Source organism: Balaenoptera musculus, chromosome X, assembly GCF_009873245.2.
Source record: "Balaenoptera musculus isolate JJ_BM4_2016_0621 chromosome X, mBalMus1.pri.v3, whole genome shotgun sequence".
NCBI lineage: Eukaryota > Metazoa > Chordata > Mammalia > Artiodactyla > Balaenopteridae > Balaenoptera > Balaenoptera musculus.
The window spans coordinates 90875468-90893682 of record NC_045806.1 but is presented as its reverse complement, the minus strand read 5'-3'; the positions used below and the strand labels follow the sequence as shown (position 1 = coordinate 90893682).

The 18215-nt window shown below is 43.5% G+C and overlaps 1 protein-coding gene across 6 annotated transcripts in view; it reads right to left on the bottom strand.

The window, feature by feature from the left end:
- The window catches only part of MID2 (midline 2), a 99041-nt gene extending 87878 nt beyond the window's left edge, over positions 1-11163 (bottom strand). Inside the window, exon 1 of one of the 6 annotated variants that reach the window (XM_036840362.1) lies at positions 10919-11163. Coding sequence is in view for 2 of the 6 variants with exons in the window: in XM_036840358.1 (XP_036696253.1) it covers positions 7540-7555 (16 nt within the window). In the remaining 4 variants the exon portion in view is untranslated. Of the gene's footprint in view, positions 1-7539; positions 7586-10288; positions 10410-10918 lie in introns of those variants that run through there. The other 5 variants (XM_036840363.1, XM_036840359.1, XM_036840360.1 and 2 more) reach the window with 5 other exon arrangements.
- Between the last annotated feature and the right edge of the window lie 7052 nt (positions 11164-18215).

Sequence of the window (18215 nt, the reverse complement as noted above, 5' to 3'; positions counted from 1 at the left end):
CCATTGGTCAAATTCAACATGTCCATAAATGAACTTGCTATTCTTCCCTGCCCCCCAAAACAAAACACCTGCTCCTCTTCCAATTTTCCCTATCTGTTAAATATCACCATCCAAGCCCAGAGACCTAGGAGTTCTCTCACTGAACATGTTTATCACTTCAACCACTTGGTGGCTTCCAGAACATTCTGTTTTATTTCATTTACACATCTGTGTCTCCAGCTAACCCTCCTTGCTCCTTAAAGGCATCAACTATTTCATATTTTTATTCATAGTACAGTGCCTCACACTCATAGAGTATTTAAAAATTGTTAAATGAAGGATCTCTTCAAGTAGAGGAAGTTAAAGAAGGGACCTAGCATTTATTGAGCACCTCCTGTATTCTGAGTGCCATGTTAAGAACTTTACACACAATATTTCATTAAATTCTATCGGGAAGGCTGTACGGAAGGTACTAATACTATACGCATATTATGGTTGGGAAACTGGGGCTCAGTGTTATTAAGTAAATGAACCAGGAACATACACACCCAGAGCACTGGGGCAGTCTAATGCCAAGGCCTGTGCTCTTTCCCACACACCTTTATTTCAATCATCTCACCTCCTTCACTTGACAAATATCTTGACTATTTACAAGAGGGTTTCTAGACACCATGTTTCCACTTCTATTTGTGTCTCTCTGTGTCCCTCTGAGTTTCTCTGAACCTGCCTCTCACTCCTAGTCCCTTTCAGAATCATAGCTCTTTCTTCTAGGCCCATCTCCACCTTACTCTGCATTTCTATTACTGTCTCTTCCAGAACTGCAGGTCTGCATTCCTCAGTGTCTGTGTTGGAAGCTACCTGGGAGAATCGAGTAAGGCCTCCTGCCAAAATTATAGTTGGTCAAGATGCACTGCTGATAGACCTGCCTCTGTGTTGTAACCTTTACAAAAACAATTAGAGTACCACAACTCTTCTGAATCTTAGGAGCATGCCATATTAATTCTTCTGTACAGAGGAAAAGCTCTGCGAATTTTCCTGCAGTCCTAAAAGTTGTTCCTGACTAAGTGAGACACTTGAACCTCACTATGAAACTAAGCTTAGGAAAGCCTGCTATGGGTCAGGATTGCCTTGGATAAGGTCAAAATAGGATTTTTAACCAGGGATTCCTGAACCTTCTAGAAATGTTTAAAGGATGCTGTATGTATATCATACATACACTTTCACGGGGAGAGGGTTGTCCATAGCATTCAAAATGTTCTCAAAAGAGTCCTTGACAGAAAAAAAGCCAAACATCAGTGCTCCAAAATAGCTACCTTAACTGATTTCGGCTGTGTAGAGAATAATATAAGATGGTTAACAGTCTGTTCCTTACGGTAAGTAACTTTTTCTATTATACTGTTTCTATTCTGTTTTATTTTACAATTTCGGGGAACTGAGTAGTTTTGCAACTTCTCCAAACATCTGTTCATCTCATCTCTCATTTATGAGGCCACCTTGTTCTGGTCACTCCTAATATTTCAGCATCCTTTCAACCTATCTCCCATTTTCCCTACTTCCCTGATTACCTAAGCACATTTCCCCTTAAAATTTATTGTGCTTTTGCCATGCGCCAGGCACAACAACCCTCTAAAAGGCAGGTACTATTTTACAACAACAAAAAAGGTAATGTGTCCAGGGTCACACTTGTTTGCAAGTAGCAGAGTTAAGATTCAAAACCAGATAAAACTGAGAGTCCAAAAATAAACTCATATATTTATGGTCAACTGACTTTTGATAAGGGTTCCAAAACCATTCAACAGGGGAATAATAATCTTTTCGACAAGTGGTTCTGGGATAACCGGATGCCCACATGCAAAAGGATGAAGTTACAGCCCTACCTCACACTATCCATAAAAATATACTCAAAATGGATCCACAATCTAAATGTAAGCACAGAAACTATAAAACTCTTAGAAGGAAACATAAGTGTAAATCTTCATGAACTTAGGTTAAGCAAGGGTTTCTTAGATGACACCAAATGCACAAGTAACTGAAGAAAAAAATAAATTGGACTTCATCAAAATTTAAAACTTCTGTACTATAAAATGACACCATCAAAAAAGTGAAAAGACAACTCACAGAATAGGAAAAATATTTGCAGATCATACATGTGATACAGGCCAAGTATCTAGAAATAAACAGAACTCTTACAGCTCAACAATAAAAAGGCAAAAAAAATATATTTTAAATGGCAAAGGATCTGAATAGACATTTCTCCAAAGAAGATATGCAAATGATCAGTAAGCATATGAAAATGTACTCAACATCATTAGCCATTAGGGAAATACAAATCAAAACCACATTGAGATACCACTTTACACTCACTAGGATACCTATAATATTACTTCACACACACTAGGATGGCCATAATTTAAAAACATAGCAAATGTCAGCCAGGATATAGAGAAATTGGGACCCTCACACATTGCTGGTGGGAATGTAAAATGATGCAGCTGCTTTGGGAAATAGTTTGGCAGTTCCTCAAAATGTTAAATGTAGAGTTACCATATGATCCAGAAGAACTGAAGATATGCTCATTCAAAAACTTGTACACAAAGGTTCATAGCAGCATTATTCACAATAACCAAATGGTGGAAACAATCCAAATGTCCCTCAACTTATGAACAGATAAACAAATGTGGTATGTCCATACAACAGAATATAATTTAGCAAGAAAAAGGAATGAGGTACTGATACATGCTACGACATGGATAATCTTTGAAAACATTATGCTAAGTGAAAGAAGCTAGTCACAAAAGGTCACAGATTATATGATTCTCTTTATAGGAAACGCCCAGAATAGGCAAACCCATAAGAACAGAAAGTAGATTAGTGTTTGTCAAGGGCCTGGGTCGGGGGGGCATGGGGGTAGAGGGAATGGAGAGTGGCTGCTAATGGTATGGGTTTTCTCTTGGCAATGATGAAAATGTTTAGGAATTAGCAGTGATGATTGCACAGCTTTGTGAACATACTAAAAACCACAGAATTGTACACTTTAAAATGGTGAATATTATGGTATATGGATTTTACCTTAATTTTTAAAACACATTCAAACCCACAATCCAGAGTGTGAACAAACAGCTAACCACTATTCCATACTGCCAACTGTGTAACTATGTACTATTTCTAAACTCTACTGAATTGCTTACTCCTTTCAATTGTTTTTCTAGGTTAGTGATTCCCTGTCTAGGTTTTGCAATACCTGCGATATCTCTAATGATCAATGGGTGCCAGAAAATTATCACCTCCCAATTTTTTATTCATTTAAAAATGATAAGACTCCTAAAAAATATTTGACTCCTAGATCACAAAATACCTTTAGGAAGTACAGGAGGAAGTGGTATGACAAAAAATAAAACAATGGCAGTGCTGCAACTTCAAAAAGTTTGTGAATCACTAATCTATGCAGAATTAGAGAATATACTAGGGATAAAGACAGGATGTAAACCTGATAGAGTGTCACCGAATGACAGGTAATCATGAAGCTTTTGCCAGAAAACACAATGGTTTGTCATAAAAATGCACTGATGAAATGCCTAGGCGGGCAGACCAAATGCCATGTTAAGAAACAAATGCCCACATCCACATCCACTGATTTGTTCCCTTCCATATCATTAAGTTACTGCTGTGTAGTCAAATAAGGATGCTTATGTATTTGCCCTTGTTCTAGTATAAAATTGTTTCTGTATGGCTTATCGTCACCCTGCACCCCCCTTCAGGCTGAGGCTCCTGAAAAAAAAGTTGATGAGAATAAACCTTAAGAAGGTATCATAAGGCTGTGTGAGTAGATAGAAATACAAAGGAGGAGTTTTCAATGCAGGCGATTAGAATAAAAATAATACATTCTGCACTTACAAAATGAAAGATTGATTTCAGCGTTGCCCTTCAAATCCAACATTCGGTTAACTCTGATCAGAGAGAGAAACCATGATCTGCACTTGGCAGAATGCTATTATTTCAAGTGTTATTTGAACATAATTAAATGCCCACTTATTTCAACAGCTTATATTCCATCTAGTTTTCATCTTCCAGATCCGCGGAGCATGGGTCTGGGCTCTCATTACCTCCCTGAGGAGCCACAGTCTCCCTTTCTTCACAGAAAAACCATGAGTGTAAAACCCAACCTGACCCCTGGGCTGTACAATGAGGATTGAGCTGGCTTGTAGGATTTACATTCTTCAGGATATTAACAGTAATGTCCCATGAGCTCTTCCTAAAAACACCAGAAACTGTCTCTCTGCCTTGGAGGATGAGCAAATGAGTCCTGGCTTAGTCTGATGTTCCCTTAACTGTAAAATGTCATTCAAGTTGGACTAGAATCACCAGACAATCTCTTTAACATGTGTTCCAGCTCTGACATCCTATTATTACAGAGCTCTTGCTATCTGTTACCACATAGGAAAGACACCTTGGATTACTGAAAACCAGCTCCTCAAGACACAAGTCTTATTCATTAGTGTGACTAGAAAGGCTGACAAGCCATGGGCGTCATCATGAAACGAACTGGAAATAAACAAAATGCATTACTTACCCTTGGCTAAGCCAAGGTGCCCAAGGACAGTGGCTGGTTTTGCCTGTTGTACTTCAAAGAAGATATAATGGGTGTTCCAGGGGACAACTAAAGGTGAGGAGAGTCCCATGAGAGTACAAACTAATGACAACACCTTTTGGAAGAAAAGGAAGACAACCAAATCCTAGAATACTATTAGTAGGAAAAGACCCCTTTAATTTCAGAAATGATCATTCGGGAACATAAAAGGCAACCAATGCATAGAATTATCACCCTAAAAAGATAGACTGAAAATAGAAACCCAGAAAAAAGAGGCTAGGTGGTCAGTAAGCATAATTAATAATAACAGTCACCTTACATTTGTGTACCTATTTTACACTTTTCAAATGGTTCCAAAGCCACTATCTCATTTGATCCTCACAACAGAGCCTGGTTGTAGTCTTGGCTCTAAACTGAATTAGCTGAGTGATCCCAGGTAAGACATTTAAACTGTTTGGGCCACAGCCTCCTCGTCTGTCAAATGAAAAATACCTGCCCTACCCATCTCACAGGCTCTTGTGAGGATCAGATGAGAATAAAATAAAATTATTAACTTGCTTTACAAATACAGATATTCTCAACACACATTCACAGATGACAGACACAGAGCAAGTTATTAAGGAAATAGCACATGTTTGGAAATTCACCCCAAATGCATGGTTGACATAATGGAGGACAATTACACTCCCCCACAAGTTTTCTGGAGGACCATGGGTCTGCTTGTGGTATTTATTACGCTCATATGTCTCCCCTGTTAGACTGGAGTCCCCCCCAAAGGGAAGAACTGTCTCTCTTCTTTTTTCTTAAGCTTTTATCACGCACAGGGTGAGCTCAGGACTGGAGGTTGATTACCGACTGACAGCACCAGAGCCAGTTCTTGTCTAATAGGTTATTAAAGCCTACTTAATATTTTATAGTACATGGATTTAATGATTTTTTTAATGACTTGAGACCTATACTTTTTTTAAAGATGGTTTTGATGTGGACCATTTTTAAAGTCTTTACTGAATTTGTTGCAATGTTGCTTCTGTTCCATGTCTTGGTCTTTTGGCCCCAAGGCATGTGGGATCCCAGCTCCCCAACCAGGGATCCAACCCATACCCCCTGCATTGGAAGGCGAAGTCTCAACCAGGGAAGTTCCTTAATGATCTTTTTTTTTTTTACAATAATTAGCTCCTAAATCCAGCCATTGACTATTTTATACAATATAGTCATCATAAACATTAAAAGGAATATCACAATAGCAGAACTAAAAGTCCTAGATCTGCTACAAACACAGTAGATTAATCTAAGTAACCAAGAAACAGATTTGCCAAGGTAACACATGATAATTGTCACAAATCGTTAAGTATAATTCATAACACCTTTATCTTAATGCCAATTACACTAGCAGTTTCCAGATTGGAGAACAAATGAAGGAAAAACTTAATTTACCTACTGCTACCAGCACAGCTTTCCATCTATTCTAGGACTGCTTTTCCCAATCTCTGTTACCCAATAAAATATTTGTAAATTTTTTAATGTTCAGTGCCCGCCCCCCGGATGGGCAGTCATCTCTACTACAGAATAAAATTGGCAATATATGTATGTAGGGCACGCTGTTGAGTGTTAGGCTGAGAGGACCCCAAGTTCAGGTCAGAAACAAGGGACAGAGAACAGAAGCCTATTTGAAATCAAGCTTCTACTCCCCTGGGAACCACATGGATCTTAGCAACACTGAACAAAGGGCTATAGACAAAGCGATGGAGGATTCTGGACCGTAAACCATTTTTCTATCTCTGGGCTGTATACATTCAGACATGTCACTGTCCTGCATTAGCACTGTCTACCATGCCCATACATTATTCCCCTAATTGGGCAAATTGTAAATACCGGGATTTTCTGTTTCAGGAGGATTTTAGGTTATATAATGAATTTGTTATCAGATCTTCTGGTCTCTGTAAGAGGAAGATCCAGAGACTGGGGATGCTGTTCATCAACTAGAGGAGTCCGACCTGCAGGAAAGAGTCTGACACAAAGCCCAAGGTCAGGCAGTCAGAGCTCTGCAGGGAGAAAAGAACCCAAGTAGGACAAGTCTTCCTAAGGATACCTTGCTAACCCACTTAGGCAGAACCAACACCCTTATTATGTATTCAGTTGAACCCAACACAGAGAAGGGAGTAGGGATGTTGGCACATTACTCAAAATCCCTCCACCACCCATACTTTAACCATCTAGTAGTCTTAGCAGCTTACAGGATTTCTAAGGGCAATGCAGGAGCTGGGAGATTGTCAAAAAAGAATATGTCTGTCTGTGATCATGGAGAAGGGGAAGATGGAAAAAGAGAAACTGTAGAAAGAGCCACAAACCTCCAGTGCCCACAGAAGACTCTTAGCAGAGTTTTAATTCATGAAAATGGAGACAGAAACATATATTGATCCTTGGAAGAGAGGGGAAATAAAAAGAGGGCTAGCTAGCAGCCCGTACAGAGGGATCATTGGAGTTGGAACATCTTGTCTCAACACCACTCATCTGGTCTTCTCACATGTTAGCATGATCCAACACACTGGTTGAGAAACACTTTTCTAGTCTATTTTTCACACTGCTCAGTGATGAACACAATGTTTGTTGAGAGACCTGAAATACAGACATGAGCACAACACCACCTTGGTACCCAAATTTCATTCATCAAAAAGTGAACAATTGTGAACTCTCCTGAACTGTCGTATATGCAGTAACAACATGTTACATGTCATATCTTGGTGATGCAATGCTCTAAGTCAAGGCACTCAGCCTAAGTAAGGAGGTGCTTCGCAAACACAGTACCACATGTTCCCCTTTTGCACAGAAGAGAAGACCAAAAACTTAATGCTAACTGGAAATGGAACACCCCCTGGCCTCCACTAGCAGCAGAGGCCCATGGCCTAACAGCTAGGGACTTACCAAGACCCATAGAGATTGAATGACACACACACACAAGGCCAAGCAGGTACCTCTGAGAACAGCCATTTGAGACACATTCTGTGCCTCCGCCCTGTCTTCACCTCCTTTTTAGGGCTGTCTGTCCCTGTTGGGAAAGAGAGAACCTGAGTACTAAGGGACAGAGTCAAGGGAGGACATTCTCTCCTCCTCACCAAGTAGCAAAGCCATACTCCTTCTGAAGTTTCCTTCTCAATTGTCATGGTGTCAGCAGATTTCATGGGAGGAGGGATGAGGGAATGGACAGGCTCACTACCCACAGCAAGTTTTGGACGCTATTATGAGACTCCACTGGCACTGCTTTAGGATATACAAGTTTGAGCAAGTTGCCCGGCACTTAGAGGAGGGATTAACTAAACCAATTTCACCTAAATCAATTTGCACTGTTCAGATGATATGTTCATGAAGCAAGCAAGTCATTCTGATTTGCGGCAGTACTTCCCGGGGGGGTGGCCTTGCAAGGTACAACATGCTAGATGAGGAGTCTAGTAGTCATGAAAGTAAATGGGAGGGAAACAATCGCTCCTTCATGTCCCTAGCCTCTACCCCTGCCCCGCACAGCCCCTCCCTGTCCTAATCCCCGAGCTGCGAGCTGCGAGTAAGGAGGTAGGCCTTAAACAAGCAGGAGGCCAAGATACAAGGCCAAGGCTGGGGCCTTAGACCAGTCAACAGAGGATTCTGCACGCTGTAGGTGCTTTTAATAAATATTGTTGACTCACCACTGCTAGATGCTAATCATGTGCAGATAGCCATGCCTAAAATTATTTATGCCACTTTTCAGTAGAAATTAACTACCTGCCCCCATATGGGCTAAAAATTAGTGAGGTTATGTTTTCAAATGAGTCTGACTCAGATTGTTAGGTTGGAGTACATTAGATATGATTCAAGCCTTAGCGTAAAATAATCACCAATTACTCTGTATGCCTACTTTTATGTATGTTTTCATTCAGTTGCATGTACACTAGAGGAAAAAAAAAGAAACAGACTTAGGACCAAAGTAGAGTGATAGATTGGGCTCCCAAGGGGATTAATAATGGCAAGTTAGGGTTCCCAGTAAACTAGGGTTGCTACTTACACCCAATCTATTACCCCAATAAAAGGTAAATGAAGAACTTTCTTCGAAAAGTATAGTGCTGAGAGTTTATAGAACCCTTTCATCTTCAAAGGGCCAAGCCAAGACTCACAATAGCCAGTACACAATATGATGCCTTTCATACAAGTGAAAGGTCATAGGAATGTCCTAAGGCCACAAAGCCAATGCAACATCAGATTTGGGATGAACTCTCTGATCTTCTTGGCTCCTAGACTTGTATTTCAAGCACATAAATCAAGTTGTGAGGAACAATCAGGAGAAATCTAATTTACATTATATATCTGCATTAAGTTAATTGACTGGGCAGGAATATAGAAAAATAGCAAAGACTCTTTCCCCCCAGGGCAGTGATCAGTGGAGAGAAGTGAAAAGGGGCATGTGAGGGTTAGGGGTAACCAGCCCGGGTAGAGTAGGGAGGGAGTCTCCCTATTCAGCATTTCCCTTCTTTTGGAACATTGCCAGAGAACTGATTAGAGTACTGGGAGGGAACAGAATGGGGTTAAAGGCAGCCCTCTTGGCCCTATTTGAGAATCAGAAGAATCAACTCACACACAGTACTTGTCTATTTACATAGCCTCTAATATATTCCTTTATAAGGGCTCCTCTTCACAAACAACCATCACCATCCACCCTCCCCACACTCAGAAACCCTCAAAAAGGCAAACTGGCTCACAAGCCAGAGGCTGCATGGCTGGGAGGCTGGGAGTGCACAGATTGATGGGGAGGAGTCCAGGGGACGGGTGGTTGGTGGGAGATTCGGGTGGGCAGGTAGATGTGTGACGACCACGTAGGAAGAAGGCGAGTGAGCATGAAGGCGGGTAGGGGAGTGTGGAAGAGAGAAAGTGAAGAACCCAACGACCTCAGGATCCCAATTTCCTGCTCCGAGAAGAAACACCTCCAAGAAATGCGCTGCATACAAAATGCTAAGTAACCTAATCCTTATCACCGAAAATGTTTCTGTAAATCTACTCCGCCGTTATTTACTTAATTCTTACGAGCCAGGAATGGAAAAACCCCACCTCTCCCGGGTTCAGTCGCAGCCTGTCCTGAGGACCTATAAGTTTTCCCTCTCCCCCACTGAGCTGCTTTCACAGCTAGGCCAGAAATAAGGAACCACCCAGACGGAGACTCGAGGATCGCTCCCCCGGCAGCAAAGGGATTAAGTTTCACCGGGCCTTCCTGCGGGCAGGCTGTCCGCAGCAACCGGCTGCCGCAGCAAACACCGCCGGGCGGCCGAGGGGCGCCGCCCGGGCCGAGGAGGCTGCCGGCCGCGGGAGCGTGGGAAGGCGTCGGTGCCCTTTCCCAGACCAGCACCCAGGCTCCAGGAGAGCCGCTCGAGGGGCCGCACCCGGCCCGACCAGGCTGCGCGGGAGGCCTCGGACCCGCCCCCGCCCCGCATCGCGGAGTGCAAACTCCGTCCCGGGAGGGCAGCGACGGGTGCCCGGGCCCCAGCGGCGCAACGGGAAGCCAGGGCCGGGCCGGGGCGCCCTCCGTCGCCGCCGCCACCTCGAGCCTCGCGGGCCCCGTCATCACGCCCCGCCGAGCCCCGGAGCAGCCTTCTGCCCGCGCCGGGCCCCGGCCGCACCTGAGACGCGGCCCGAGCCGGGGCCGAGCCCTGCGCCGGCGGTGGCGCTCGGCCCCCGGGGCCGCGGCGAGGGGACGCGTTTTACCCAGAGCATTCCCGGCTGCCGGCCATGTCCTCGGCGCGCCCGAGGGCGCCGGGTGCTCGCCTGCCTCCTGCGCGAACTGGCTCGGGCTCCGGCGCGAGCTCTCCGGCCGCCGCCGCCGCCGCCGCCGCTGCCGCCGTTGCCGTCGCCGCTCTAGGCCGCCGCCCGCCTTCGCCGCCGCCGCCGCGCAGCAGCCGGGATCCGCCCGCCCGCGCGCCCCGCCGGGGACAGCACGGCGGCCGCCAAGCTACCGCGGCTGGGTCTCCCGAGCCAAACTTAGAGTTTTCGCTCCTCAGTCCAGGGGCAGCACCATGACACCGCGGCAGCACCACACTGTCATTTCCGCCGCCGCAGAAGGAGGGGAAAAAAAGGCAATCCTGACGAAAAGGGGGATGGGGTGGGGGCGAACCGGGCTGGGACTGCCGCCCCGAGGGAGCTCTGGGAAGGGCCCGGCAGCACGGGTGCTCGGCCACCTTCCCCGGCTCACCTTCCGCCGCCCCCGCCGCTCCCAGCTCCCCCTGCCCCTCCTCTGGAGGCGCGTTTACATGTTTTCTCCCCTGGCAGGAGTGACCGGAGAAACCTGAGCGAGCAAAGGCAGCGGGTGGGTGGGGTTCGGGCTACTACTGTACCTACCAGCTGATTCCAGCAGCCTTTTCTCCAGCGCCCTGTCATCTTGAAGGAAGACACACGGAGAGGGGCCCGAACGGGTGTGTGTGAGAGTGTGTGTGTGTGTGTGTAAGAGAGAGAGAGAGAGAGAGCGAGAGCAGAATGTGTGTGAAATGCAGAAGGAAGGCTCTGGCCAAACTCTTCTCCCAGCCGCCAAGCCCCTGGTCCCACAAACCCCCAGGTTAGAACAACGAAAAGGCGGTTGCAACCGGCAGTGAGAAAAGAGTGCCTAGGTCCACCGCACAGGTCCTCGGACGAAGCTGCTCTATGCAAAGTTAACTACAGAGTAAAACAAAAATAGTGGAGGAGACAGAAAAGGGCAGACAATTGAAGGAAACCCAACCCCTCTTTCTTTTTACAAAGGGAGAATGGCTGTGTTTTATTGGCCTTGGGCAGAAGTTGTGGGGATGGATTAAAGCCACCAAAATTTAAAAACAAAACCAAAAAAAAAATGGGAGAGAGAGATTACGGCTTCATTTACACATTCAGATCCTTGATGGACAAGAGGGTCGTTAATAAGAGGACAATGGGACAGATGCCAGCCATACAGGTATTCAATGTCCCTAATAAGCTAATTGGTCCATCTGGAACCCAAAAGTGCTCATTGGTCTGGAGTCAGCCCTTGGGCTGACCTGTCATTGGCTCAGAGACCACCGCCCCACTCACGAGGAGGGTGGGAGAGGGAAGGAGGCCCCAGAGGAGATTCTGGAAGGGGAGAAAAAGGGGAGATGAAAGGGAAAGAAGTGAGAAAATGGGAGGAAACAATCCCCTCTCACATAGGCCTCCCATTACCTTCTTCCATGGGAATGATTCCAGAAAAATTAAGGTAATTCTGGGTGTATCCCATCAGAGAACCAATAGTAATTAGCCAACACCCCTGTAAAACAATGTGCTAGGACTTCCCTAGTGGTGCAGTGGTTAAGAATCTGCCTGCCAATGCAGGAGACACGGGGTTCGAGCCCTGGTCCAGGAAGATCCCACATGCCGCGGAGCAACTAAGTCTGTGCGCCACAACTACTGAGCCTGCGCTCTAGAGCCCATGAGCCCGTGCTCGGCAACAAGAGAAGCCACGGCAATGAGAAGCCTGTGCACCACAATGAAGACCCAAGACAGCCAAAAATAAATAAATTTATTTAAAAACAAGACAATGTGCTAGAGAGTACTGAGGTGGAAAGGAAGGCAAAAATCACAACCAAGCTATCCTGATGAAAGTCTGGCCCTAAGAGAAGTAAAAGAGTCACACCAAAAGCACAGGCAAAAATAAAGCAAAAATAGACAAGTGGGACTACATCGAACTTAAAAATTTCTGTGCAACAGGAGAATCAACAGTGAAAAGGCAAGAATGGAGAGAAAATATTTGCAAACCATGTACCTGATAAGGGGTTAATATGTAAAGAACCCCTACAACCCAATAACAAAATAAATAACACGATTAAAAAATGGGCAAAGGGCTTGAATAGACATTTCTCCAAAGAAGATATACAAATGGCTAACAAGCATACGAAAAGATGCTCAACATCACTATTCATCAGGGAAATGCAAACTAAAACCACAATAAGATATCATCTCACACCTGTTAGTCTGACCAGTATTAAAAAAAACAACAAAAAAACCCCAGAAAATAGTAAGTGCTGATGAGGATGTGGAGAAATTGGAACACTGTACACAGTTGGCGGGAATGTAAAATGGTGCAACTGCTATGGAAAACAATAAGGAGGTTCCTCAAAAAATTAAAAATAGAACTACCGTATGATTCAGCAATCTCACTTCTGGAAATATATATGAAAGAATTCAAAGCAGACTCTCAAAGAGATATTTGCACCCCCATGTTCATTGCAGCATTATTCACAATAGCAAGAATTGAAAGCAACCTAAATATCCGTGGAGAGATGAATGGATAAAGAAAATGTGGCATATACATTCAGTGTATATGCACTGAATATGGCATATACATTCTGCCTTAGAAAAGAGAGAAATCCTGTCATATGCTATGACATGGATGAACCTTGAGGATAATATGCTAAGTGAAATAAGCCAGTCACAGAAAGACAAATATTGTATGATGCCACTTATAGGAGGTACCAAAAGTAGTCAAACTCATAGAAACAGAAAGCAGAATGGTGCACGCTAGGGGCTGGGGGGAGGGGGAGGGAAGGAGTTGTTTTGTGGATGTAGAGTTTCAGTCATGCAGGACTGGGGTGAGGGGTTCTGGGGAATCTGTTGCACGACAATGTGCATGTGGGTGACAATATTGTATTGTACACTTAGAAATTGTTGGGAAGGTGAATTTTATGTTATATGCTTTTTGCCACAATAAAAAAATTAATTTTTAAAAAATTGAGTCAGAAATAAAATGATCCTAGCATAACAGAAGTGTATGTATAAGAATTATATATATGCATTATATACATATTTATATATTGCAGATATTAAGTGAAAAGAGCAAGCTGTGTATGGTTTGCTACTACTACATAAAACAGGGGGGAAGGTATATGTCTGTCCACGTGTGCTTGTATGCGCACAGACTCTTCAGTAAAGATACCTAAGAAACTGATTACCTGGTTCCCTGGGAGTCAAGCATAAGAGAAGAAGTATTTTACATTGTATTTGCCCTTTTGTATTGTTTGAATTTTTTTATAATGTTTGTGTATTACCTTTTCAAAAACAATTTTGCAAGAAAGAGGAGCATAGAGACAGAAAATAGAATAGAGGTTACCAGAGACTGAGGGGAGGGGAGAATGGGGACATACTGTTTAATGGTTACAGAGTTTCTATTTCGGATGACGGAAAAAGTTCTGGAACTGAATAGTGGTGATGGTTAAACAACATTTTGAATGTACTTTGAATTGTACACTCAAAATTGGTTAAAATGGTAAATTTTACATTATGTACACTTTACCACAATAAAACAAATTTAAAAAAGAACAAGGAGGTATACAGGACAGGTAGAGCTTATTGTATTTGTGTAAGAAAATAGATGTATGTATATGCCAGTGAATGCATAGAAAGTAACCTGGAAGCACAGTGTAAAATAGTGTGAGCCTAGAATTGTGGTGGATGTTGAGGGGATCATTCAGGTTTTTTTTTCAAGGTGTTTTTTTTTTTTCGTTGTGGTGCGCGGGCTTCTCATTGTGGTGGCTTCTCTTGTTGCGGAGCACGGGCTGTAGGCATGTAGGCTTCAGCAGTTGTGGCTCGCGGGCTCTGGAGCACAGGTTCGGCAGTTGTGCTCACGGGCCCAGTTGCTCCGTGGCATGTGGGATCTTCCCGGACCAGGGCTCAAACCCGTGTCACCTGCATTGGCAGGCAGATTCCCAACCACTGCGCCACCAGGGAGGTCCCTCAAGGTGGTTTTTTAAAAAATATATTTATTTATTTATTTGGCTGTGCTGGGTCTTAGTTGCTGCACGTGGGATCTTTAGTTGCAGCATGTGAACTCTTAGTTGCCGCATATGGGATCTAGTTCCCTGACCAGGGATTGAACCCAGGCCCCTGCATTGGGAGCACGGAATCTTAGCCACTGGACCACCAGGGAATTCCCCAGGTTTGATTCTATGTATTTTATAACTGTTTGAATATTCTACAATGAGAATTTCTTTTGTAGTTAAATTTTTTTTTAAGATATGTCTCCAAAAAACCCAAAGTTTAGTCAGAAGTCAATTGACCCCTGAGAATTCTTTTTTTTTTTTTCCACACACACACACACACACTGTATTTTATTTTTACAAGAGATAAATAGACTGACACCAAGCATTGTACATGGATGACCACAACAAAAGCAACAGTGATTGCGATTACCAAACATGAAACACACTCATACTATGTCATAATATTGACATTCAGTCCAGTAATCCTCCACTGTAACAACTCCTTTACTTTGCAGTGAAAATTGATTTGTATATTCTTTGCCTCTGAGTCCTTGTGGGATTTTTTTTTTTAATTCAGACAGAAAGTCACAAAAATTATACTCATCCTCATCAGTTCACTCAGTCCCATGTAATTAATTTTTTTTTCATCTTGATCTTTTGTTAGCACTTTTATGAGTTCATCAGTTTTTCATTAGAGTTCTGAAAATGCTTATTCATTCAGTTCAGCAGTACAGTCAGTTACCAGAAACCTGTACTTGTCAGAGTCTTTTCCATGAATTTCTTGAAGATGAAACCCTTTTATAGGAACATATTGACCCCTGAGAATTCTTTAACCTCACTTGATATGATCCTTACAGAGAGCTGGAGAATTTTCTAAAATGTGAAGAAATGACCACTTTCATCACAGACACACCGGAAGCAAGCTAGCTGGCTCTTGGCAGAACTGTCACTTAAAGGAGACTTGCTTTTAATGGCTTTTATTGTCCTTTAGAAACCATCCTTTCCTTTACTTTTTAGCAGTCTCCCCTCCGCCTGAGATTCCAGTGCTTTCAAGCTATTCCCTGGCTTACCAGAGCTCTATACAGAGGGCCCCAAACCCCATCTTCCCTCCCCGAGCAGCAGCCCATATTCTGGACCTTTCCTTTTCCTTCCTCAAAACTTAACACTGCTTCTGGGTTCCCTTCACAAAGGACCTTACTGATTAAGGATTTCAATCAACTAATTTGAACTAAATGTTAATAACTTCATTTGTCTCTGTAGATAATGTTTTAATTTTAACAGAGGGCTTCAATATATTAACTCAAAGCAATGACTAATAGCGTGGGTGGATGGGGATGGGGGTAGGGAGATTTTACTAATCACATCACATAAGCAGCTGCTTTGAAAATGTCCCCACTTTCAGTGGTTTTATGCAAATTATCGCTGTAAATGTATTAAAGTAAATGTTTTGTATCTGGCAGGAGATGCAAAATCGGCTGGGAGTATGGGATGAAATTATTTGTCTATAATTATTTAATGGTTACCTTTGTATATTACATGTGTTGATCCTATTAGCAAAGTAAATCAGGCCCATGGCAAAAAAAAAAGACGTTTGACAGATTCAGCTTGAGGTGTTTAATTCAATTAATCTGAGGCAGACTCAGGACACCAGAGTCCTAGAGTATAAAAGGGACAGCTCATGGGCTCTTTTTTTCTAACTACAAATAAGGGGGCGGGGTAGGCAGGGGAACGCTCCAGATACTTTCTACAGAGAGAAGCACAGAACCCAGTCTGTTTCAGAAGGAAAAAATCACAGAAGGGAGATTTTGTTGCACAAGAGCATTGTTGCTTCTGCAGAAGGGAACCTTCATGCTGCTCTCAAAAGAAGCAGCTGGTTGTCTGAAATCCAGAGGTTGACTGAAGGCTTTTCTAACCAGGGGGCTCTTAACAGGATGGTGAAAAGAAAAGTACTTTGGCACGGGCTCATCAATAAGACATTGTTCTAAAACCAGTTGTGAACAGGCCATGTTCAAAATAAATACATTCCCAGTATGGAGAAATGGCATGCTCCTGGTATTTCTTATTCACCTTTGATCTATATTTTGGTATTGCTTTTATTAGTTTTGTAATTTATCTGAATTATTGTGTTTGTTACAATGAACACATCTGTTTGAAATCTACAGTACATTGGTAAATATTTTCCTAGAGCTTTTTTTTTAAGTTTTCTTTTTTTAAAATTTATTTTATTTATTTATTTTTGGCTGCATTGGGTCTTTGTTGCTGCGCGCAGGCTTTCTCTACTTGCGGTGAGTGGGGACTACTCTTCGTTGGGGTGCACGGGCTTCTCATTGTGGTGGCTTCTCTTGTTGCAGAGCACGGGCTCTAGGCGCGCGGGCTTCAGTAGGTGTGGCACGTGGGCTCAGTAGTTGTGGCTCACAGGCTTCCTAGAGCTTTAATCTTCAGGCCCAAGCCTAAACCTTCCGGCTCACCATGACTTCCTAACCAGCGCACCGGGTCACTTAGAGTCTAGTTTCTGTGACTTCACATCCTCCAGGTTTTTCTCCCATCTCACTGCCTGTTCCTCGGGATCTGTTGCTTCCTTCTCCTTCTCTTCAACCTCTGAAGGTTGGTGTGAGCCAAGCCTTGGTCCTTGGCTGTCTTCTCCACCTACAGCTACACTTCCTAGGTGACCTCTTCTAGTCCTGTGATTTAAGTACAATCCCCACTTTAGCTCTTCAGCTCAGACCTCTCCCCTGAGTCCAGACTTGCATCTCCACCTGACTATTTCACATCTCCACCTGGATGCCTCATGGACAGCACTAACTTAATGTGACCAAAAGAGACCTCTTGGTTTCTACTCCTCCCCATCTCAGTAAATGGCACCACCCAATTGCTTAAACCAGATACTGGGATGTCATCCGTGATGCTCTCCTCTCCACAACACCCAATGTTCAATCCATCAAGTTTTAATTTGAGTCTCCCTTCTTCTACTTTTGCCCTCTTGCAATCAGTACTGCAATCAGTACTGCAAAGTGATCTTTTAAAAATGGAAATCTGACCATTTTACTTTCTCCTCTCATGGCCATTAGAGTAAAAATGCAAATTTCTTGACATGGTCTATAAGACTTGGCATTAGCTGGCCCCTGTCTACCTCTCCCACTCCATCCTGTTCCACTCTCACCCTTGCTCACTACAATCCAAACACACTAGACTTCTGACACCCCTTGAACCACAAGCTCTTGGCCATCCCCAAGACTTTGCAAGTTCTCTCCCTCTGCTGGAGTGCTCTTCCTTCCACTCTTCACATAGCTGTTCTAGTTCCTTCTTTCAGGTTATGCGTCACGTACTCGGAGAAGCCTTCCCTGACTACCCCATCTAAAGTTACCCCTTCACATTACTCTCTAATATAACACCCTTCAAGGCACTTATCACTAGCTAAAATTATCATATGTGTTTATTATATGTTCCCCGCCATGCACACACACATGCGCGCATATATATTCCACGAGAACGAGGACCTTGTCTGTCTCCATCACTGGTGTATCTCCAACACCTAGAACAGGACCTAGCTCATAGTAGGTGCTAATATTTGCTGGGTGGATGGCAAGAATCAGGAAAGAGTGCAGTCCAGAGATAACTTTAATCACACCGATACAGATTTACCCCAACCTTCAATCTGCAATGAGAATATCACATGGAAAGGATCTTTTGGCAGAAATTTATAGCAGATTCACTCAGGGAGGCCAGACACATTTCTCAGTGCCTCAACTGCCTAAAAGCCAGCAATTTTCAAACTGACCCAAGAAACACTAGTGTCCTTCAGGGTACTAACTGGTGTTCTGAGAAAAATGAATTTGATCAAGTAAGTTTAGGAAATGTTGCACACTGAATCTCTCTCTCAGAGACCCACAGCACACATT